The 21,576-nt window shown below is 39.6% G+C and overlaps 3 protein-coding genes and 1 pseudogene across 3 annotated transcripts; 2 read left to right on the top strand and 2 right to left on the bottom strand.

The window, feature by feature from the left end:
* Positions 1-1,158: 1,158 nt before the first annotated feature.
* On the top strand, positions 1,159-5,127 carry dhrs9 (dehydrogenase/reductase (SDR family) member 9). Its single transcript, XM_044019029.1, has 5 exons — positions 1,159-1,263; positions 1,991-2,305; positions 2,785-3,043; positions 3,144-3,307; positions 4,072-5,127. The coding sequence occupies exons 2-5, from the start codon at positions 1,993-1,995 to the stop codon at positions 4,290-4,292; spliced, it is 957 nt and encodes a 318-aa protein (XP_043874964.1). The 5' UTR covers positions 1,159-1,263; positions 1,991-1,992; the 3' UTR covers positions 4,293-5,127.
* A 2,555-nt stretch (positions 5,128-7,682) lies between these two features.
* On the bottom strand, positions 7,683-11,186 carry LOC122761255 (tubulin alpha chain-like). Its single transcript, XM_044016446.1, has 4 exons — positions 11,104-11,186; positions 9,345-9,567; positions 9,106-9,254; positions 7,683-8,826 (listed from the first exon to the last, which is right to left on the bottom strand). The coding sequence occupies exons 1-4, from the start codon at positions 11,104-11,106 to the stop codon at positions 7,849-7,851; spliced, it is 1,353 nt and encodes a 450-aa protein (XP_043872381.1). The 5' UTR covers positions 11,107-11,186; the 3' UTR covers positions 7,683-7,848.
* LOC122765378 lies at positions 11,105-12,284 on the top strand (annotated as a pseudogene).
* A 1,019-nt stretch (positions 12,285-13,303) lies between these two features.
* On the bottom strand, positions 13,304-17,163 carry atp5f1b (ATP synthase F1 subunit beta). Its single transcript, XM_044016433.1, has 10 exons — positions 17,022-17,163; positions 15,828-16,001; positions 15,555-15,729; positions 15,280-15,401; positions 15,008-15,192; positions 14,755-14,913; positions 14,491-14,613; positions 14,145-14,357; positions 13,856-14,057; positions 13,304-13,742 (listed from the first exon to the last, which is right to left on the bottom strand). The coding sequence occupies exons 1-10, from the start codon at positions 17,122-17,124 to the stop codon at positions 13,645-13,647; spliced, it is 1,554 nt and encodes a 517-aa protein (XP_043872368.1). The 5' UTR covers positions 17,125-17,163; the 3' UTR covers positions 13,304-13,644.
* Positions 17,164-21,576: the final 4,413 nt, after the last annotated feature.

Genomic DNA, 21,576 nt, shown 5'->3' with positions numbered 1-21,576 from the left:
ACATGGCTATTGGAAAATATGACTCTTCAGGAAGGACTTCAACTCGTCTGCACTTGTGGTAAAAGTGGAAAATGACAATCTTGACAATTAGCACATACTGTTTCTGGTAGGTCAATATTAAGTGCGTACACACCTAGAGGATTGTTTTGAAGGCCTTTAAAAAGAATTTCAGTCTCTGTTCAGACTCATATATCAAAATAAATGAACAGAACATGAACTATTTCTCAAATAAAGCAGCAAACGGAGAGTCACTGCGATGTTTTTATCTATTCAACAAAACAGGAAGAGGTTATCAGTATGACACAGAGGCCCAGTCCAAAAGTCCACCCTCGCTGTAGGTACATTCCTGATAAGTCTGTGTAGCATTTCTGCTGTCCGGCTTCTCGACTTCAAACTTGAGTTCAACAACTTCAAACTTGAGTTCAACACATTTGCCACAAGGAAATAACCGACAGCGCATTGTGTTACTTTTATGAGACCCTAATTTGAACTTAAAGAGAGAAGATGTTCAGGCACACATTAAGATCATCATCTTGTTTGTTTGTTATTGTTAATTAGCTTTTTTTATAAATGTAAGATTCTGCAGGAGTTATGTGCTGGGAGTGGCCTAACTGGTGTATTATGTGAACTACTGTGTATACAGTATATGTATATGATAGAGGATTACAGAAGACATCGAATTATGCTTTCAGATCAGTAGCTCCCAACTTTTATTCCTTCAAGCCTCTTTTCATTTTATAAAATGTATATGACACAACTTGTACTTCAGGTTGGATCTAAACCCTAATTTAATGGTACAAGTTCTGTATGATTCAATGATAATAAAGTTGAATCTAATCTATTTGCCAAATCCAAATGTGGAAAACGGATTTAAACCCCTGTTTGTATGTTTTTAATATAGCTTTCACATATACAACAATAAATGTAGACTTCAGTTATCATACTTCGCCATAAAATGTAAACCTCTCTTTTGGAAAAATAAAAATACAAATAAATAAAAATCACTTTCTAAATCAACATATGAGTTCTTGCAGGGTCATATGAGGATTCTCCTTTTATACATCATGTTTGCATGCACTCGTTATTATTATGAATACGATCATAATTTATTCGCATATTTCTTGGCACGTGGGGGCTTCCATAGTTAGGTATTCCTCTCAGAAGTTCACAGCGTACGGTTGTGGGTGTAGTCTCCGGCTCCGACTGTGGGTTAAAGTTCTAACTGTTTTGAGACACAGCCAGAGCTCGACTTCACAGCTGCAGGTAGGTGCTGTGCTTTTCTGCACTTTTGTTCGATTAAACATACACTGTGCGTGTCATGTTCGCGTGTAAATCTCGTATGCTCGCGTCAGTAAAGTTTTAAGTCAAAAAAAGAAAAAGAAAAAAATAATGGGAACCGGGGGAGGAAAACAGGAAACTCAACAATAATAACGACTTAAAGTGGCAGCGGTGTTTTGTTTCAGAATCCCACACTCGCTTTCAAACGTATATAATCTCTCTCACAATAATGCTATTTCTTAGGTTTTCTGAAGCTATTTCATCTCAGACTGCACAACAAGAGTCCGCACAAAATCCAAAGCGTGATTGAGCGATTGAAAAAATAAAACTGGGGTCTGATGTCCAACTAGTACATTCATACCATACATCCATACATCCGTAATCCACAGCTATATCCTCCACAGGAGGGTCGCGGGGTGTGCTGTGCCAATCTCGGCTGACATAGGGCGATAGACGGGGTACACACATAGAGACATACGCTACATATTCTGTGATAGTTATAGTTTGGTCTTTCTAGAGTAAGCAGTGAAAAGAGACAAAGCAAAAGCATACAATGATCATGAAGTACAAGTAAAAGACTTTGAGTTCAAAAACAGCATGTAAATATTTAGAAATTCTGCCTTTGCACAATACTGCATTGCCACATCTGTCTTTACTTTTTGCTCCAAAGCAGTGATGTTTCTCCCACCCTGACCCTCTTTTGTCCCTGCAGTCATGTACCTGTACTTCCTGGGTCTCGTGGTGCTCTACTACCTGTACCGCTGGGTTAGGGAGTTGGCACGGGTCCCTGACAAAGGCAACAAGTATGTGTACGTCACAGGCTGCGACTCAGGCTTTGGCAACCTCCTGGCTCGGCACCTGGACAAGAAGGGCTTCAGAGTGATTGCCGGGTGTTTCACTGAGAAGGGAGAAGAGGATCTGAAGAAGTCTTGCTCCAGCAGCTTGATTACAACACACTTGGATGTCCGGTCAAAGGAGAGCATTGAGAAAGTAGCAGCGATGATCAAGGATAGAGTGGGGCAGCGGGGTGAGTGTCGATGAGGCCTGCTCTCCCATCTATGGTCATCACCAAGTCCCAGTTACTGTGTAGCCCATATTAACCAGTTTGTTCTCGCTCAAATGTAACAATGAGGTTTAATGTTGGTTCTCGGTGTTCTATTTTATCATAACATTGCAGCCCGATAACAAGAATCTGAAGAAACACACCCTGTAAAACGTGCTATCGCCTGAAGTTGTAGCGGTAACATATTCGGAATGTTCTTTTCTCACTTGAAAACATAATATGAGTTAAAAAAAACAACGTCTTACGCCTGCAGATATGGTCAAATTTTCATCAATAGTTAATTTATTATCATAAATATTACAATATTTGATGAAATGCCTTAATATGAGTAACTGCCACAGATCACAATGTTATGGTATTCAATATCTAAGATGATGAGATTGCATATTGTATATACTACCTGTGAACTCTCATATTTGTTTATTTTATTGACTTAATGTCAGGTCTGTGGGCTGTGGTGAACAATGCTGGTGTGTCCGTTCCCAGTGGCCAATGTGATTGGCTGAACATTGATGAGTACAAGATGATGCTGGATGTAAACCTGAATGGGGTGATCGCTGTGACCCTGAGTGTCATTCCGCTTATAAAGAAGGCGAGAGGAAGGGTGGTCAATGTGGCCAGCGTGTTTGGAAGGATCAGCGCTACGGGCGGCCCATACTGCATCTCCAAGTACGGTGTGGAGGCTTTCAATGACTCCCTGAGGTAAACCATTATTTCACATCGCTTAATGTTCGTCAGTATGTTTATGAGACGATTTCATTGTACAACACACGCTCATTAAAGGATGTAATGTCTTATTTAGGTTGTGTTTGTCGCCGTTCGGTGTCAAAGTCCTTTGCATTGAGCCTGGCTTCTTCAAAACAAACGTGACTGATGTTGGTATCTTGAAGAAAAATACCATAACGCTGTGGGACAAACTTCCACAGGACATCAAAGACGACTATGGACAGGACTATTTGAAGTCCAGTAAGTTTACATTATCTTTTCATTTGTAAAACAGCCACTATATAACAATAAAATACACCTATAGTTAACTGTAACTGTTGATTGATTTGATTTGATTTGAAAGGGACCATGTGCAATTAAAAACATAAATGTCATCATTTGATGCATTACACCAGAGTTAGCCTTGGGCTAATTTACATCTGCAGTCCCTGCCTAAAGATAAATACAACACAGACAAAACATCAGATATCACTCAGCAAGTAATGTCATGTAGAAGGACAAATATATACAGCACAAATTAAAGAGAGGAGAGATTGTTAGCTAATTATTTGCCTGAAGTTTCCCATCTTCATCCACACCGACATGTTCAGTGTTTCCGAGGCTTATCTGCGAGTTCCTCTGCACTAAAGCTTCAGAGGATTAGTAAACACTGGAGCCAAAGTCGAACATCCTATAAGGACATATTTTAACATTATTACCAGACAAAAGCTAAAGTTTCACTCAGTCTTGAGCAATCAAAGAACATCTCACTTGCCACAGATGGGTGGACTTGAAATGACTGAGGAGATATTACAAAATTGCAAGGGTCAACCTTTTTTCATCAAACAAAATGAATTGATTCACGTCTAAACTGCAAGTGTAGATGACATTTAAAGTTGTAGTTTTCTATGCTGTAGATGTGTCCAGCATAAACAGAGGGGGCTCAGTGATTACGGTATTGTGAGATTTTGATATTGTTACATCCCTAATGTTTTTTATTTATAATGCTTTGTTTTCTGTCATAGCCCTGGCTATAATAGAGGACAAAGTAGCAAAGATTTCTGATGCAGATCTGATGAAGGTGGTCAAATGCATGGAGCACGCTGTGTCCGCTGTCCGTCCCCGCACCCGCTACTCCCCAGGCTGGGATGCCAAGTTCTTCTGGCTGCCGCTGTCCTACATGCCATCATGTGTCACTGACTGGGTCCTCTCAAGTCAAGCGCCTAAGCTTGCGGTTCAAAAGTAGTTGATGACTGATTTGTTTGAGTTTTCCATTATAACCTCCAGCATTATTCCATATTCAGCAACGATTGCTTGTAAAGGAATAGCACATTATCTCTGTGACATAAACAATGTAACCCAAAGTGTTGCTTGGCTCGTCCGTTTGTGATCTGCTATCTGCTGGAATGAAGCGATATGTTTGAGGCTACCTTATCTACAGGCAGGTGGAGATTTGTTCAGTTTGAAGTTCTTGGCCTTGATGATAAACAGATGTGTGTGTAGTCAGGGGAAGGAAGCGTCAATTACAAAGTGCATCTGTTGCGCAACACTTGCTTTGTGTAACTCCTTCTCTGCATGCCCACCTTGAAATAGCTTAATGATTGATATTGATGGTAAATAATATATTCCCACAGTGTAAACAGTCCAACTAAAGTATGGTAAATAAAGATTTTTTTTTAAATTTGAGTATTTAATTTATTTGTCATCTAATATTCAGTGGGATTAACAACTTTAAACAGCCATGAAACTTGGTAATATATCTCCTTCGCCACTAGATGTCAGCAGTGTTAAATAACTTAAAAAACTAATACTCCTAAATACTTGACATTGCCAAAACCATAACACTGTTTTGGAATTTGTCCGACTTATATTGTGATTTAATTACAAAATAATATTTTGTATTTGAAATGTGTATCTTAACTGCCCGTCCCACTGTAATATTTTACTTCTGTGGCATTTTCTTCTTCAAATATTTGGTTGCACTGGGGAACAAAATACATAATGCAATAAGAGTTACAAAAAATGTATGCATCAACTGCTCTTAACATTTGATATCAAATAAACTATGACTATAAACATTTTCCATTGAGTGATGGCACAGCATCACTGGAACTTGAGTCTTGCTCTTGTTTTTATTTTCCAAATCTCCAAGCTGTACCTGTGCCACCTTTCTTTGAACGTTTTCATCTTGCTCTTTGAGTCTCTGCTCATTTCTTCTGTATTTCTCCATGCAAACAGTGGATGTGTGTGTTTCTTTTATTTCTCTTAACAACAATTCACTTACAGTACAATAACAGTAACACACAATCTAGTGTGCTTCCTCTATTTTCTTAGGCGTTTATCACAATCAGATCAGATTTAAAATCAACTGTTCCACTGTTCTGCTCTCAATTTCAGCCACTTCTTTGTCAAAAATACTTGAATAGTTGCTGTATGCGTACAGATAATCAAAGACTGTAATCTTCACACCTCTGTTCACAATTCAGCATGAGAGCACTATTATAATACTATATATAATACTCTCCTACTTTAAGAACACCAAGAAATTCAGATCAAGAGCATCAGAAAGAAATAGCTCAAACTAATGTAACTGGCCTGGACAAAAATGATGGTACCATGAACTTAATATTTCATTTCATAAACTTTTGAGGCAATCAAGGGATTCCTCTAACTCTCACAGACTTCTTGCACCTGTCCTGTGAACCTTAAACATCTGAATAATAAGTGCAACTGTAGTCACTGCATGGAAATGGTCTCATATGCTTGTCTACAATGGCGTCTTTGCATTAGGGCCCCACCAGAGGGCGCTGTTGTGCAGGGGAGGATTATAAGCTTTCCAGTGTCATAAATGTCATTGAGTCTGAAGTTCAGGGCCCCAGAGCGCTTCTCATTGGCCGATTTGAAGCAAGGGCGGGTTTAGTATTATATTACATTATATACATGTCATTTAGCAGACGCTTTTATTCAAATAGACTTAAAATAAGTGCATTTAAACATTTGGGTACAAATAAATAAGTATCAAAGGTGCTGTGGTCTCTCTCACTTGCTACTGTGTTTTTGAGGGTATGAGAGTAATATGTGGTATTTCTGGACTGCATTATATACATTATTACAATACTCTTTCTAATCTCCCGAGACAACTCTCCCCTTAGCTTTCTGTGGTCCATGCTTCATCCTTTAAATAGGCAGACTGACTGAGTTTAAAGAGACGTGTGATGCTGATTACAGCATACAAACATATATATTGTCCCTTCTCTCACTAAATATTTTTTCTGGACGTGCAATATGGTATTTAACCTTCAGAAAAATGACATAAATTTGACATAAAAATAAAACACAAAGTCCATTTCCTGTCCATAAGTCACTTGAGTGGCTAATGTCTTTGTTTTCTTTCATCAATATTCTGATGATCTCTCATATGGTAATGCTCAAACTACTAACTAAAAGTCCTGCACACTCACGAATGTTGTCACATACACACCCTGGAAGAAATAGCTCTGCTTAAGTTGTAGGGAGCTTTGCAATGTACACAATAGTGAAAACATCAATTTAAGTCGCTGATGTGGTGATTTAGCCAAGTAGAAGAGTATCCACGGGTAAATGTTCACACTAATTCATTCACTGCTAATTCTTCTGTTTGTCATGATACTGTCTCCATTTCTGTGTCCATCTTGAGGTCATAAGAGTAGGGTTGTTTAAATAACACACACTGTGCAGTTGATATGTTCATGACGCTGAGCTCACCTGTTGGTTTGTGTTTTGGTTCACCCAAACAGCTCCATCATCTCCGAGTCTCTCAGATAATCATGAGGATTTTCCAGAATTCCCAGAAGTTAACAGCCTGAGCGGAGGAGGGAAAAAAAAAATCAGTCAAAGAAAAGGTTAGAATCTGTATTTCCTAAATTATATACAAAGTCTGTTCTTTTCAAGGAAGCAGGCAAAACAAATCATTTTATTTTACTCCTGCTTCCATGAAGACTAGGTAATTTGGTTGATAAAGAGTAAATCTATGTACAAAATCATGTTTAATAGTTCTGAAATTGTGCAAGTATGGTCAAAGACTACAGGGTCCGAATTTATGTGGGTCATAAATGTAAACAAATCATAGGTCATTGTCTCTATATGGTATCCAGGAATATAGTTCATCAATAAATTTGATTCTGGAGGTGAATTGGGAGCACAAATTATATTCCTGGAAATCATGACAACAGTGACATAGTATTAATAGACTATAAATATGAAATTGATGTTAGATACTTTGAATCAAATTAGAATGGATCTGAATTGGATCTGGTTGACTTGATCTATAATTGGGCATTACATATGCAAGTGTTATCCTTTTGTTCTCAGAAACTTGATAAATTCTGCCAAATTTAAGTCTTACTATCCATTTAATTTCACATAAATGTGGTCAAAGACTGCAAGGCCTACATCTGTGGGTCAGGCAAAAAGTTGATTACTAAACCAGAGTGCAACAATAGTTTAGAAATGCAAATCTGAGTGTTTAAATTAGTAAAAACAAAAATAGAAAAATAATCTGACACAATGTTATTTAGCAGTGAACACAGGCTGCAAAGATGTGGCTCAGCAAGGACAATACAATCTTTCTATTGTATGGATGATATTTGAGAGGAACTGCAGTCAGTGAACTTTATTTTTTAATCAACATAAGGGACAGATCAGAACAAGACAAAATTGATACAGGTCCTATGTAATGAAAGCGGACACAGAAGTGGAAAGTGCAGTCAAAGATTTGTAAAAAAACAAACAGCAGTTACAGTAGGGTAATGAAACATGCCTGTTTAATATTCCTCCCCTTCTTCATCCTCATCCCCTACACTGTCAGTTCCCACCTCCTCATAATCTTTCTCCAGTGCTGCCATGTCCTCTCTGGCCTCAGAGAACTCTCCCTCCTCCATACCCTCACCCACATACCAGTGAACAAATGCACGCTTGGCGTACATCAGGTCAAACTTGTGGTCAAGTCGAGCCCAGGCCTCGGCGATAGCGGTGGTGTTACTCAGCATGCACACAGCTCTCTGGACCTTGGCCAGGTCTCCACCAGGAACCACAGTAGGTGGCTGGTAGTTGATGCCGACCTTGAAACCAGTTGGACACCAGTCAACAAACTGGATGGAGCGCTTGGCCTTGATGGTGGCGATGGCAGCGTTGACATCTTTGGGCACCACATTGCCACGGTACAGCAGGCAGCAGGCCATGTACTTGCCGTGGCGAGGGTCACATTTCACCATCTGATTGGCCGGCTCGAAGCAGGCGTTGGTGATGTCGGCCACTGTGAGTTGCTCATGGTACGCCTTCTCAGCAGAGATGAAGGGGGCGTAGGTGGCAAGAGGGAAGTGGATACGAGGATATGGCACCAGATTGGTTTGGAACTCTGTCAGATCAACATTGAGGGCACCGTCAAAACGCAGGGAAGCGGTGATGGAGGACACAATCTGACTGATCAACCTGTTCAGGTTGGTGTAGCTGGGATGGTCGATGTCCAGGTTCCTGCGGCAGATGTCGTAGATGGCCTCATTATCCACCATGAAGGCACAGTCCGAGTGCTCCAGTGTGGTGTGGGTGGTCAGGATGGAGTTGTAGGGCTCCACCACCGCAGTGGACACCTGGGGAGCTGGGTAGACGCAGAACTGCAGCTTAGACTTCTTGCCATATTCGACAGAGAGACGCTCCATCAGCAGGGAGGTGAAGCCAGAGCCGGTACCTCCTCCAAAGCTGTGGAAAACCAGGAAGCCCTGCAGACCAGTGCACTGGTCAGCCTGAGGGCAGAGAGGGAGACAGTGATCAAATATTAAACATCATGATTTATGTTGGATATTTTGAATAGAATAAGAAAGAAATAGGTAGACTATCCAGTTGACATGATACATAATAATTTGACATTTATGCAACTTGTTATTTAATTAGTTATTATTATTATTATTATTATTATTATTAATTAGATAAGGCTAATGTATCATTTGTTATATCCAGTTATTTTATCCTTCCAAAGATTGAGTTAGCCGCTAAACTTTTACTCCTGATTTTAAGTTACCCACCAGTTTGCGGATCCTGTCCAGCACCGAGTCAATGAGCTCTTTCCCGATGGTGTAGTGTCCACGGGCGTAATTGTTGGCAGCATCCTCCTTCCCTGTGATCAGTTGCTCAGGGTGGAATAACTGGCGATAAGTTCCAGAGCGCACCTCACCTAAGGGAATATATGAATTACATGTTTTAAAATCTCAAGGACTGCATCTTAAAATACATACACCTACATTGTGAAAGTGATAACACTAACCAATGACAGTGGGCTCCAGGTCAATAAATACAGCTCTGGGGACATGTTTCCCAGCCCCAGTCTCACTGAAGAAGGTGTTGAAGGAATTGTCCCCTCCTATACGAGTCTCGCCACTGGGCATCTGTCCGTCCGGCTGGATCCCATGTTCTAGGCAGTAAAGCTCCCAGCAGGAATTGCCAATCTGGACTCCAGCCTGACCAACGTGGATGGAGATACACTCACGCTGTGAAAAAAGGAAAGGAAATACTTTATACCAGTTGCACATGTCAGACCATATCAGAGATGATAATTGTGCTGAAGAGAGGCTGGAGGTCAAACATTTTCTCCTGCATGTTATTTGACCAAAGGTAAGGGAAATTTAATTTCCTCCATGTCACCTCTTCCTGCATTGACTGCACATATTGGGCATTTGAAATAAACTTTAGCATTGTCTGAACTCCTGCAGACCCCCACCACTTCAATTTTACTTATATTGGAAAAAAAAAAAAAACCTTTCACTTAATTTTCTGCATCTAAACCACATTGGACCAGGTCTAGATCCAAAATCTCAATATTTAGAACTGTCACACCTGTAATGGATAGTCCCAGAGGCAGTAGATTAATTAAAATACAATTTCTGATTTGCAAAACATTCTACCCATTTGTCATAATACAAAAAAAAAGTGGCATTACACTGCTTTTTCCACATAGATGAGGTCCAGATCAAAAGCCTCCATCTTTAGACTTGTCAAACATGGACCGGGTAGTCCAAGAGAGGCTGTTAATTCTTTAAAAACAGTTTCTGATACGTGAAAAAAACTTTATTTACTTGTGAAAAATGCAAAAAAAAAAAAAAAGTAATAGAGTAACAGTACACTGCCCTTACATAAGTGGGTCAGGGAAGATGCAAACCAGCACTGGCATTTAATTTGGTCCGAGGCTTTTACAATTACTCTTAATAGAAAGAAATTTAAAAAAAAAAAAAGTACAAAAAAACGATGCATTTGATATGAGCTTAAATCTCGACTGATAGCTGCGTCTCAAACATTTAGGACAGACGGTGGCGTCTCCAGTATACGCGCGATTAATGGGAGCTGTCATAAGTGTACATTTCTACTTTTACTTGGACTTTTTAAAGCAGAATTAATTTTGACAATGACGTCTAGGAAGTCGGGAAGAACCTGCGCAACTCTCGGCTGCTTCAACAGCAGTGGGAAACTCCACATTTGGATAAAAACTGAATGCGAACTACACAAGTTGTACGGTCTAAACCGATTCCCTGGGCGTGCAGAGGACCACGATGTTCGCCTGAAGTGGATCAAAAATATTAACAGGGGACTTTGTTCGCAAAAGCAATATCACGATAACTTTTGGTTAACAATCGTCAATCTTACATTTAACAGGAAGCTTCTGCCTAGGTTAATGCAGTGAAACGGTAATGTCCGCCAAGCTAACTTACGCTTAGCTAGCTCACGTTAGACGCCTCTATCAAGGCTGCGTAAATTAACGCAAAGTGGTGTTATTGTGAAATAAAGTAGCTGAGTTAATCAACGGTGGAGTTAAATAATTACAACTACTCGCGTTACTGTAATTAATTGTGGAGTACTCCACTGACCGTGACCACTGTGCAGGACAGCGGAGAGCGACAGGCGACGTACCACCGCAGTAATGGCGGCGCCGCTGGATTCGTCTTTAACATGCTGCTTAATAGACTTAACGCTTGATTCTCGGCAAAGCAAGTTAACGCCTGAACAGCAGAAAAACACATGCGAATTCTTACCATGTTTCCAGTAGTTTAGAGTAACCCAAAGTGAACTACGTAGAGTACACGGCAAAAATTACTCTCACAGACAGGAGTAACTGTCCCTGTGTAAGAAATAATTAACAAACCGCGCGTGGGCAGGTGTATTTATACTTTGCGCGAGAAAACGATTTGCAATCGATTGGCCGAAAGCGGACACGTGCTCCTTTCCTATTGTTCCTATTGGTTAAAGTGGAAGACTCTCATGACCGTCTTCGACATGTTTTTTTAAATAAATGTATTTGAACATACGAAACAAAACAAGCACATTTTAAAGTCGAATAGTGCGTTTGAATTTAAACAGTACTATGAGTTGTCCACTAATGACAAACCTTCTTAAATTTGCCAAATATTACATTTATTATAATATATTGGACCTACATGATTATCCTGGATAAAAAAGCAAAAACATTGTTACATAACAGGACCGTTGTAGTTTGTTTTTAAGTTGTGGAAACTCTTGAACAGGGTAAATGGACCAACAAGGAAAGAGCCCTCATCTTCTCCTCTAGAGGCATCGACTTCAGAACCAGGCACCTGATGCAGGACCTGAGGACCACAGTACCCATAGACACCTGTGTTCTCCCATGAGTATTTTCTGTGTGGGTATTGTCATAATAATAAACGTTATGTTTCTGTATTAGATACAAAAATGGACAGAGCGGACAGGCATTTAACACCTTACTTGTTAAATGCTTAATGTGTTTGTTATCAATGAGGTGAGTGTTGTTGTTTATTTATTGACCTCTGTCTCATGTGATTATATACACAACAGTATTGTTAAAGATAAATTATACTGCAGGTGTGTGAAATAAAAAACTGCAACAAGTGCCTATTTTTTGAGGTCAAGAAGAAGCAGGACCTCTACATGTGGTGAGTGTATTATCTTTGTAACATTCTGTAAATATTTCCCCTAATCTCAAGCAAATTTAAAGAGAATTCAATCATATTTCTGTCTGTAGGATTTCTAACAGCCCTCATGGACCTTCTGCAAAGTGTCTAGTTCAGAATAGTGAGTAATTTCTTTGACAGGAAACTGTCTCAAAGGATCCAGGCCACTGTTGTCATTTGATCCAGTGAGTACCAGTGATCAGCAATTCAACGGCTGTGCTGCGTCCTTTGTCTTCTTATTCTTGGTCAAAGCATCTGGGCTCTTCTGACGTGAAAGCGCTTATTTTTTTTCCACTTTAAATGGAATCTGTTAAAACTACTTCGACCTGAAATATACATATCAAATAATAATCTTTTTGAAATTTTAACCCTTTCAAGGCCAGTTTTTTTATTGAAAAAAAAACAAAACCTACTATAATTTCCATAAAATACATTTCAAGGAGAATTTGATAATAATCATTATTAGGCCCTGCAGCAGCAGCAGCAGCAGCACCCTGCAGATATGCAACCATTCCTGCAGCAGCCGATGAGTTTAAAATACATTTCAAGGAGAATTTGATAAGTCATTATTAGGCCCTGCTGCAGCAGCAGCACCCTACAGATATGCAACCATTCCTGCAGCAGCTGGAATGGGGATGTAAGAAACCAGTGTCTTCATAAAAGCATCATCCTCCTCCACTTCACTCATCTTCAGATCAGTCTTCAGATGAGTGGGAGATGTGCTGGTCTGTTCCTACTTCTGAGGCTTCATCCGTGTCGGCCTCCGAGTCCTTGGAGTTCATAATCATTTCCAAAGCCTCAAAAATAGTGTTTTCAATTGGGTATTTTTGACCCTAGGAACAAATAAGGTTAGTTTGTTTTAAATTTAAAACTGCAGGAAAAACTAACAATGCAACAAAATCAATGTTGCTGCCAATCATTGACCCATCTTAGGGCCTGACCATGATAATAACCAAACTCCCTTTGAATTGTATTTTACAGAAATTGAAGTTTATTTGTATATTTTTTAGATAGAAAACATCTACCTAATGCCTCATCTCCTGAAGCCATCATGACCTGAGAACGTTTGTGCCAGTTAGGATTGTGTACAAATGACTGTGTTAATGTTAAACCCATCATTGAGCATTTACTTCAAATTAGAGGTAATTCTAAGCACAGCATATGCTACAATATTTCATAATAAGAACCAATTACAAACAAATAAAAACCAAGATTTACTTCTGTGGTTCCCTTGCTAAACAAACCCTACAGAATCACAGCAGTGGAGATAAAAAAATAATCACGCATCGGCAGTATTTGTCCGTTTTATTTCATTTTGTGACAACCAAGCTGCAACAGTTAAGAAAGCTCGACATGGCTCAGGAATGCCATCTTGTGGTCAATATTAGGACAGACATTTTATATGTCCCAACAGGAAAACTACAACTACAAAGCCCATTGGAAATATACAGTTGACAAGTTGCAGTTTTGTGTAAAGACAGTGTTTTATTCCATCTTTCATTGGGAACATTAAATAGAACTTTCTTTCAGGATGACAAGACAGGTACATTTGTATTTTGACATGTTTTACAAACCAAGTGCTCCTAACTGCAGGATCCCTCTAATTTTCTCCTCACAGATCATTTAGGTTTATGAGTGCTCCTCAGCCAGCTTGTCAGCCTTCTGAACAACTTCCTCAATGGGGCCAACCATGTAGAAGGCCTGCTCAGGCAGACCATCATACTCTCCTAAAAAGAAAAAGGTCAAAATGGGCATTAGTATCTGATTTTGAAGCAGACAAGTGTCACCTACACAATCTAGAAAATAAAAATGGTGAGAAAGTAATTTCTGGCACACATACCGGCGAGGATGCTCTGGAAGCCCTTGATTGTTTCCTTGAGGGGCACCAGCTTGCCCATATGGCCAGTGAAGACCTCGGCCACCTGGAATGGCTGGGACAGGAAACGCTGGATCTTGCGGGCACGGGCCACAGTCAGCTTGTCCTCTTCAGACAACTCATCCATACCCAGAATGGCAATGATATCCTGAAGGGACTTATAGTCCTATGGGGCCAGGGGGAAAGGGAATAAATGTTTCAGTACAAGCACAACCAAAACGCCTGTGTTAAAGTATGACTGACTAAGACTCACCTGTAGGATTTTCTGCACACCGCGGGCAATGTCGTAGTGCTCAGCTCCAACGATGTTTGGGTCCATGATACGGGAGGTTGAGTCCAAGGGGTCGACAGCAGGGTAGATACCCAGCTCAGCAATGGCACGAGACAACACAGTAGTGGCATCCAAGTGAGCAAATGTGGTAGCAGGGGCAGGGTCAGTCAAATCATCAGCGGGCACATAGATGGCCTGAAGGAAAGAGGTCAAGACTCAATCTGAAGTCATAACACGTTTCTTTTGGGGTAATCATTTATCAAGCTACATGATAAATAAAAAAAAAAATCCTAATCCAGTCACAGCAATAAACTTTCAAAACCTTCACCTGCACAGATGTGATTGAACCCTTCTTTGTGGTGGTGATTCTCTCCTGCATGGTACCCATGTCAGTGGCCAGAGTAGGCTGGTAACCCACAGCTGAGGGGATACGACCCAGAAGAGCAGACACCTGAAGGGTAAAGGCACACATTTGGTCAGTATCAAGGACACTACATGACATTAACCCTGCATGCAGAATAAAAACTGTATTATAATCAACATTATTCATTTAAATTGTTTAGGGAAAGATAACTTAAAAAGGGATACAGACCTCAGAGCCAGCCTGTGTGAAACGGAAGATATTGTCAATAAAGAGCAGCACATCCTGACCCTCCTGGTCACGGAAATACTCTGCCACGGTCAGTCCAGTCAAAGCCACTCTGGCACGAGCACCAGGGGGCTCGTTCATCTGTCCGTACACCAGTGCCACCTAACGGAGATGAGATCAGGACAGTGGTTGATTAATTCTAGATAAATACAATATGTGAAAAATTCATTGTTTAAAAGATTTCCATTAATCTCACCTTTGAAGTAGTGTCCTTCAGGTTGATGACTCCTGACTCAATCATTTCATGGTACAAGTCATTTCCCTCACGGGTACGCTCTCCCACACCAGCAAACACAGAGTAACCTCCATGGGCCTTAGCCACGTTGTTAATCAGCTCCATGATCAATACAGTCTTGCCGACACCAGCACCTCCGAACAGACCTGGATCCAGGGGAAATGTTTAGGTTACTTTTAGAATATTATTAAGTGGCTTGTCACCAAGATTCCACTTCTGAGCTGCACACATACCAATCTTTCCTCCCTTGGCATATGGGGCCAGCAGGTCCACAACCTTAATACCAGTGACCAGAATCTCCTGCTCTACACTCATGTCAGTGAATTCAGGGGCCTCAGCGTGGATAGGTGCAGTTCTGTGGAGGGTAAACAACTCTCAGTTTAATTTCAGCAGATGTATTTTTTTTTTTTATAGAAGAGTAGTTCTTGTGTATAAAATTGTGTTTGGTTTAATGGCACCATTTATAGTGATCACCACATCAATTCAATTAATTTCAAGATGAACTCACTGCTTGGTTGAGATTGGACCCCTCTCATCAATAGGCTCGCCAATGACATTCATGATCCTGCCCAAGGTCTCAGGGCCCACTGGGATTCTGATGGGGGCACCAGTGTCCAGCACCTTCTGTCCACGGACCAGACCTTCAGTACCATCCATAGCAATGGTACGCACCGTGTTTTCCCCTTAACATACATAAGTGAAGTTCATTTGTTAATGTGGCAAGTATTTTAACATGTCTTCTACTTGCAACTGTGCAAAGGGTAAGATCCAAGCAACTCACCAAGATGCTGAGCAACCTCCAGGACTAGCCTGGACTCGCGGCCTGCGACTTCCAGGGCATTGAGGATGGGAGGAAGACCCTCATCGAACTGGACGTCAACAACGGCACCGATGACGGCCACAATACGACCAGTGGCTACACTGGCAGCAGCAGCAGGTGCGACATATTCTCTACCTGAAAAGTAGAAAAACAAATGATACATGCATTAACTATTTTAGACACAGGTTTTGTTTAACATGCAAAACAGGATTTAAACAAAAAAAAGATCAATGAAGCAAAACACAAAATCCCTCTACTTGTTGCTTTCCATATATTTTGAAGCCCTAAATGGTAGCTGCTTATTATTTACTTGGCACATGTATGTCATCAAGATGTGCCTTCTTACTTGTACCTCTGAAGTAACCAGGACTTTAACGCCACCTACCCTTGTCCCAATACTCACCTGCTAACAGCAGTGAATGGAGACAAGGGTATCATAAATCTTAATATATCTTAAATAAATTCGGTAACAATTTGTGCATTTATTTTAAAGGCACCTTGTCAATGTCAAGATATTATGGGCTAAAACATAACCTTTGAAACTACCACAACACTTAAATCTAATAAAAACGTACATAAAATCACGCTTTAATCCAACGATAAATGACGTTCACGCGTGAAACTGACAGATGAATGAAGCGTACTTTAAGCTAAGATTGCTAATGCTGTTGCGGCTTTTCATGACTGACGCAGGACATTACAATATAAATATTTAAAATTCACCATAACCACTCAGACTTACTATTCATGTTCACCAAATCAATGCATTTGTAGGGGAAACGCCAATTGACATCATGTCAGCCCTGTCTCGTCTAAAATGCATTCTTTAACGTTAATGCTAAGTTAGCATCTCCCAGCACCTCATGTCATTACATAAAGGTCATTGCTGTCAACAGCAGAAAAACAAAGTCTACTTATTGTCTGACGCATGACACATGTTTGTAAGACCACATATGGCTACTTGGACCTACTTTATACTTAAGTATCATCACAATACATGTCAAATTTGACATTTCATTGACAGGCCTGCTGCACTACCGGCAGCCAGCGTGTTGCTAGCATTAGCTCCCATTAGCACAGTCCCTGCCCTCCTCTGACAAGCAATAAAATGCGTCTTTTTCCGATAAGATTTCGCTTCACGCGTGCAACACTTACGAGAAAGTACGGCTGGGGATCCAACGAGAGCCTTCAGGGGCTGGACCCCAGGCTTCAGAGCCTGCAGAGCCCCGGTGCAGCAGCGTCCCACAGCTCCCAACATTGTCAAAATGGCTGAAGGTGGAAAGAGACAGAGGAACTTCGAGCTTTATAATGAATGACCGCTGAGACAAACTGCGCATGCGTGCTACGTAAAATCGGTCATGAGCATGCGCACATGTGAACCATTTGAACCATTTGAACAGTAGGTGGTACTGTTGTACCAAGAGAATGAACGTGACGGTGAGTTTTGTTCCGGTGCATGCACTTGTCTGTGTGACATACAGTATAATGTGTTCACAAGTGTAAAGTTATTAATATCATTTACTTCCATGCCTTCCTTGAAGCATGTTTTTCACCAAGTAATGTGCATCACTACATTTTAAATTCACATCAATTACAGAGTTAAAAAGAAGATGAAGAAGAAGTAAATAGAAAAGAAAAGTCAATGATACTTCTGCAAACCATCTACCGCACAGTGCCATGGATACAGCACACAGAATGATGAGCTGGAGAACAAAATGTACAATATGAATAGTTGTATTGTTTGAACATGTTTTTTTTGGGATGGTCTGCATTAAAATAACACATTATGCCTCCTTGTATATTTGAAATGTGTTTAGTCATGTTTTATTTTGTTACTGCATGCAAACTGGTAATTTTTCACTTTTAATTAAAAACTAGTTTGATATTTATATTCCCCTATACAGGACAACTCCTTCTGTTAAAAAGTAAGTAACTTTTGCTCACATTTTATGCAAGCTCCTCCTTTTCTGTCTGCTTGAGAAAGAATATTTTGTATAGTGATTTCACCTCAGTGCTTTGGTAGCTGTGTAATTGTGGAGGGCCTAAGTCAACCATTTGTTAAAGCAGAAGGACATACAGTACATTATGTGGTTGTACAATGGTCCTGCGCAGACAAAGCTCTTTATTTATTAGAGTAATACTTTACCTTTCATTTCAACACAGTCAATTCTTTGGTCCTTAAAATCAGATGAAGACATTATATTGTGTGGCATTACCTTTATCCATAGCAGGGGTGTCAAACTCAAATGACCTTGGGGCCACGGAGTGTCTAGTCTGACCAGTAGGGGACCAGTCAAGTGAAAAATGTTTTTTTGGGGAAAAAAAACTATACTCAGACAGAGGGTGGGCAATATGAGATAAAAATTACAAGAAATCCAGTCAAGAAATTCCAGTTATGATATTGCAATAGTATATATTTCTCAGAATTTCAAAATAAAAGTATCTGCGCTGATATGTAACAATAATAGCAATGTATTCCTCATGCAGAATTAATCTTTTAAGTAAAAAACATACAGAAGTGACGTTTGATTCAGCCAAATACTCTCTGAGTCCCATATTATATGGTTTGTGAGAACCTCCAGTCAACATCAAAATAAAGATTTCCACTTCTTTTAAATTACTGGAGACAAAACAATCAAGTGTGTGCTGATTATCATGTGTGCTGATTCAATGTACTGGTAGTAGCAAATCACACATACACAGTATTCTTTAAAAATGTTTCCTTGGCTAGTGTTATTAAAATTCTCATACTGTGTTGGATATAGCTCTAACTGATTGACCGGGGGTTGGAATCACTCCTCCTTACCAAACTATCTGACTCTCTGCAGGTGCAGACACATCTCTACTCGTCTGTATCTGTCCGTGCAAACGCAGCACATACTTGAATTAAGCATACTGTGAGTGCCCCAAAGTCACATCTGATGAGTGATGGCTTCGTGTGGTTAGTTTTTGTTGACAGGCGAGTGTGATTCAAGATTCAAGATGGTTTGTGTTGGTGGATTAGTACATACTATATATTAGCTGCATATGCCGAAGTCAACACCACCTATCAACACATATTTTTTACTTAATCGCAAAAGGTCAAGTGCCCACATTTTTGTTGTTAACCAGTTTATACCCCTTACCCAGAGGCTTCGTGATCAGCTGTTAAAACTGCAATAGTAACAGTAGAGTCAATTCTGCTGCACCAAATTAGTCATATTAACATTTATTATATATATGTCAGATTAATATTAACGGGCATGTTACATCTTATGAGGTGACATAAAGTAGATGCTCAATTAAAACCTGGCAGAGTTTTAATGCAGACCAAAACCTTTGATACACACAATGAAAGTGTATCATTTGTCACTTTGAAATTTCTTGTGGAAAAACAGATGTAATGCTGAGGTCATTTGGCAGTGTTTTCAAAGGTTTTCCATATAATACTTGTTCGAGTGATTGTGATGGGTTGCTGTTACTGTTGCTACACTGATTGAGCCGAATGAGTTCACCGCAGTGTGACAGGCCAAGAAATACAACGCTGGTGTTGCTGGCTCACGTGCCATCTGATGTGATGTGCACATTGAAACACAGGAAGCCATTTAAAAAACAGTTTATTGTAGACAGTGATGCAGGATGGGTAACGGATGATTTTTCCTATAAAAATATAAAGGGATATCATGAATCAAAATTTGACTAATTAAACATAGTAGTAATATTAAATCAAAAAGCTTTCAGTCAGTAAAGTAAGTAAAAAGTGTAAAAATATAAAATAGTCTTGGTTCCTCAAATTGTGAGAAGTGAGAAAACTGGGGTCAATGTTCTTAAGGGGCTGGGTTTTTATAACTTAGGGGTGTGGTTAAGAGTGGCTGCAGGTAGTGTCATGATTTTGAACATAACAGTACAATACATTTTGAATATTTCATCTGTCAGTCATCCTTCAAGGAGACAATTTTACCTCTGTTCTTCCTCTGACTGGAGCTGTCACAATTATGAAATTTAGCCAGTGACTAAGTGTCATACAGATTCATTTGATTAACAATGTAATTGCAACTTTATTATTATATAATTTATATATTATATATTATATTATTATATAACTGAAATTTTAACTTGTCTCTTTGGCCTAAAAACAATAATTTGGCCTAAAATCAGCATGTTCCTACAGCAGGGATGAGATGTTTGACTTTGCAACTAACTCATCCATGATGTTCACGCCAGTGTAATCGAAAAGGTCAAGCAATTTATCTTAGATTCAGTCTGTAGCACTAAAGCTCCTCGACTCATAAAACTGCAGCAATAAAGCCAGTTAAAACCAATTAAACACACAATGGTTGGAAACTAAGTGGCAACGTTGATGAAAATATGACATTTCTGCTTCATCCAGTTGTTTTTGTAACATTTAATGAAAACAATTGCAAATAAAACAAATAGTAGGTAATAGATAATAGGTGATGGGAGTGTAAATTTGAACAGACTGTGCCAGACAGTGCTATGCAGTGCTTTGTCGTTCCCTCAGTAGTCTTTTAGCATGGCTATAGTGGACTGGCATTAGGTAATGTAAACATGTACATTATTAATTATCAGCAAAGGTAAATAGGAGGGCATCATTTTCAATGACTCTTACCCTTCTTGCTGCTTCTCTTTAGATCAGGTGTTAGTTGAGTTTGCATTGGTGCTGTGAAGTTTAAAGAACAAGCATTATCTTGTTAAAATGGTGCTTAAGCCAAATGTCATAGGAAAGATACCTGGAGGGGTTGGGGAATAAGAAAGAGTCAAGTTGTGGCTTCCGCTGAGTCATAAAACGCAGATTCACTCTTGTTTGGGTTCCCTCCTCTCTTAAGGAAAGTATTTGCTCATTAAATTTGAAGCGCTATAAAATGATAACAATTGAAAAGGAACCATCTGTAGCGTGTCGCCATCATTTTAGATAGGACCATATTATTTAATTTATGCTCATGTTGAATTATTACTAAATGTTGATTAGTGTAAAGACGCTGTGGTCTACCTTTAGAAAACCTTTCCGCCATGTTAACACACACTTAAAATGCAGTGTGGTGAACATGTTGGCTCATTATTGCAGTATTCCTGCTGTGAAATACATCACTGAGTAAGAAATAAACTTTTTTAAAAATTGTTATGACAGACATGTGGCTCTGCAACTGCCTTACTTTACTTAAGCTTTCAGAATGTCAAGCTATGCAACACTCTTTATGTTACCATACCTGGAAATATCATGTTTATATATGATATTAATATTCATAGTTTTGATACATCATGTGTATTTATGCAACATGCATACAAGTGTCTTTCATTGATTTGTTAAATAGTTAAAGAAACCTTAAGGTCAGATATGAAAGTGAGACTTGTTCCAAACAGACATCTTATCAAAATAGTCCCTGCTTTGCTTAATCAGCACGCCATACAAAGCAGGGGGAGTTGAACAGATCTATGTAGGCCTATCTTTCAAAGTGGAACATTCTTGAGCGACAGCTCACCTGCCCTTTCTTTCAGTAATGCAGTAGGCAATAAAAAACACACGTCGTTATCCGTGTCGTTGGAGTTATGTGAATCCAGCTCCAGTTTTTATGGTTGCAGACTGTCTCATGAGCTTTTAGGACTCCTCCAGATCAGGACTACAGGAAGGATAATAATAAGATTGGGAATATATGAGGCCTTTTTTGGGTGATAAAAAAATGAAACAACCAGATTTCGATAAAACAAAAGG

This window comes from Solea senegalensis, linkage group LG2 (assembly GCF_019176455.1).
Source record: "Solea senegalensis isolate Sse05_10M linkage group LG2, IFAPA_SoseM_1, whole genome shotgun sequence".
Lineage (NCBI taxonomy): Eukaryota > Metazoa > Chordata > Actinopteri > Pleuronectiformes > Soleidae > Solea > Solea senegalensis.
The sequence above is the reverse complement of the archived record's forward strand: the minus strand, read 5'-3'. Positions and strand labels throughout refer to the sequence as shown.

What these genes read in the sequence shown, in the direction of transcription:
- dhrs9 (XM_044019029.1), top strand. Translation starts at nt 1,993, where the DNA reads ATGTACCTGTACTTCCTGGGTCTCGTGGTGCTCTACTACCTGTACCGC. An exon ending in GCTTTCAATGACTCCCTGAG is followed by an intron (nt 3,044 to 3,143) that starts GTAAACCATTAT and finishes TGTCTTATTTAG; the next exon opens with GTTGTGTTTGTCGCCGTTCG. An exon ending in ACAGGACTATTTGAAGTCCA is followed by an intron (nt 3,308 to 4,071) that starts GTAAGTTTACAT and finishes TTTCTGTCATAG; the next exon opens with CCCTGGCTATAATAGAGGAC.
- LOC122761255 (XM_044016446.1), bottom strand. An exon ending in CCTGGAGCCCACTGTCATTG is followed by an intron (nt 9,255 to 9,344) that starts GTTAGTGTTATC and finishes ATATTCCCTTAG; the next exon opens with GTGAGGTGCGCTCTGGAACT. An exon ending in TGGACAGGATCCGCAAACTG is followed by an intron (nt 8,827 to 9,105) that starts GTGGGTAACTTA and finishes CTCTGCCCTCAG; the next exon opens with GCTGACCAGTGCACTGGTCT.
- atp5f1b (XM_044016433.1), bottom strand. Translation starts at nt 17,124, where the DNA reads ATGTTGGGAGCTGTGGGACGCTGCTGCACCGGGGCTCTGCAGGCTCTG. An exon ending in ATCCCCAGCCGTACTTTCTC is followed by an intron (nt 16,002 to 17,021) that starts GTAAGTGTTGCA and finishes TCTACTTTTCAG; the next exon opens with GTAGAGAATATGTCGCACCT. An exon ending in GGTCCAATCTCAACCAAGCA is followed by an intron (nt 15,402 to 15,554) that starts GTGAGTTCATCT and finishes TACCCTCCACAG; the next exon opens with AACTGCACCTATCCACGCTG.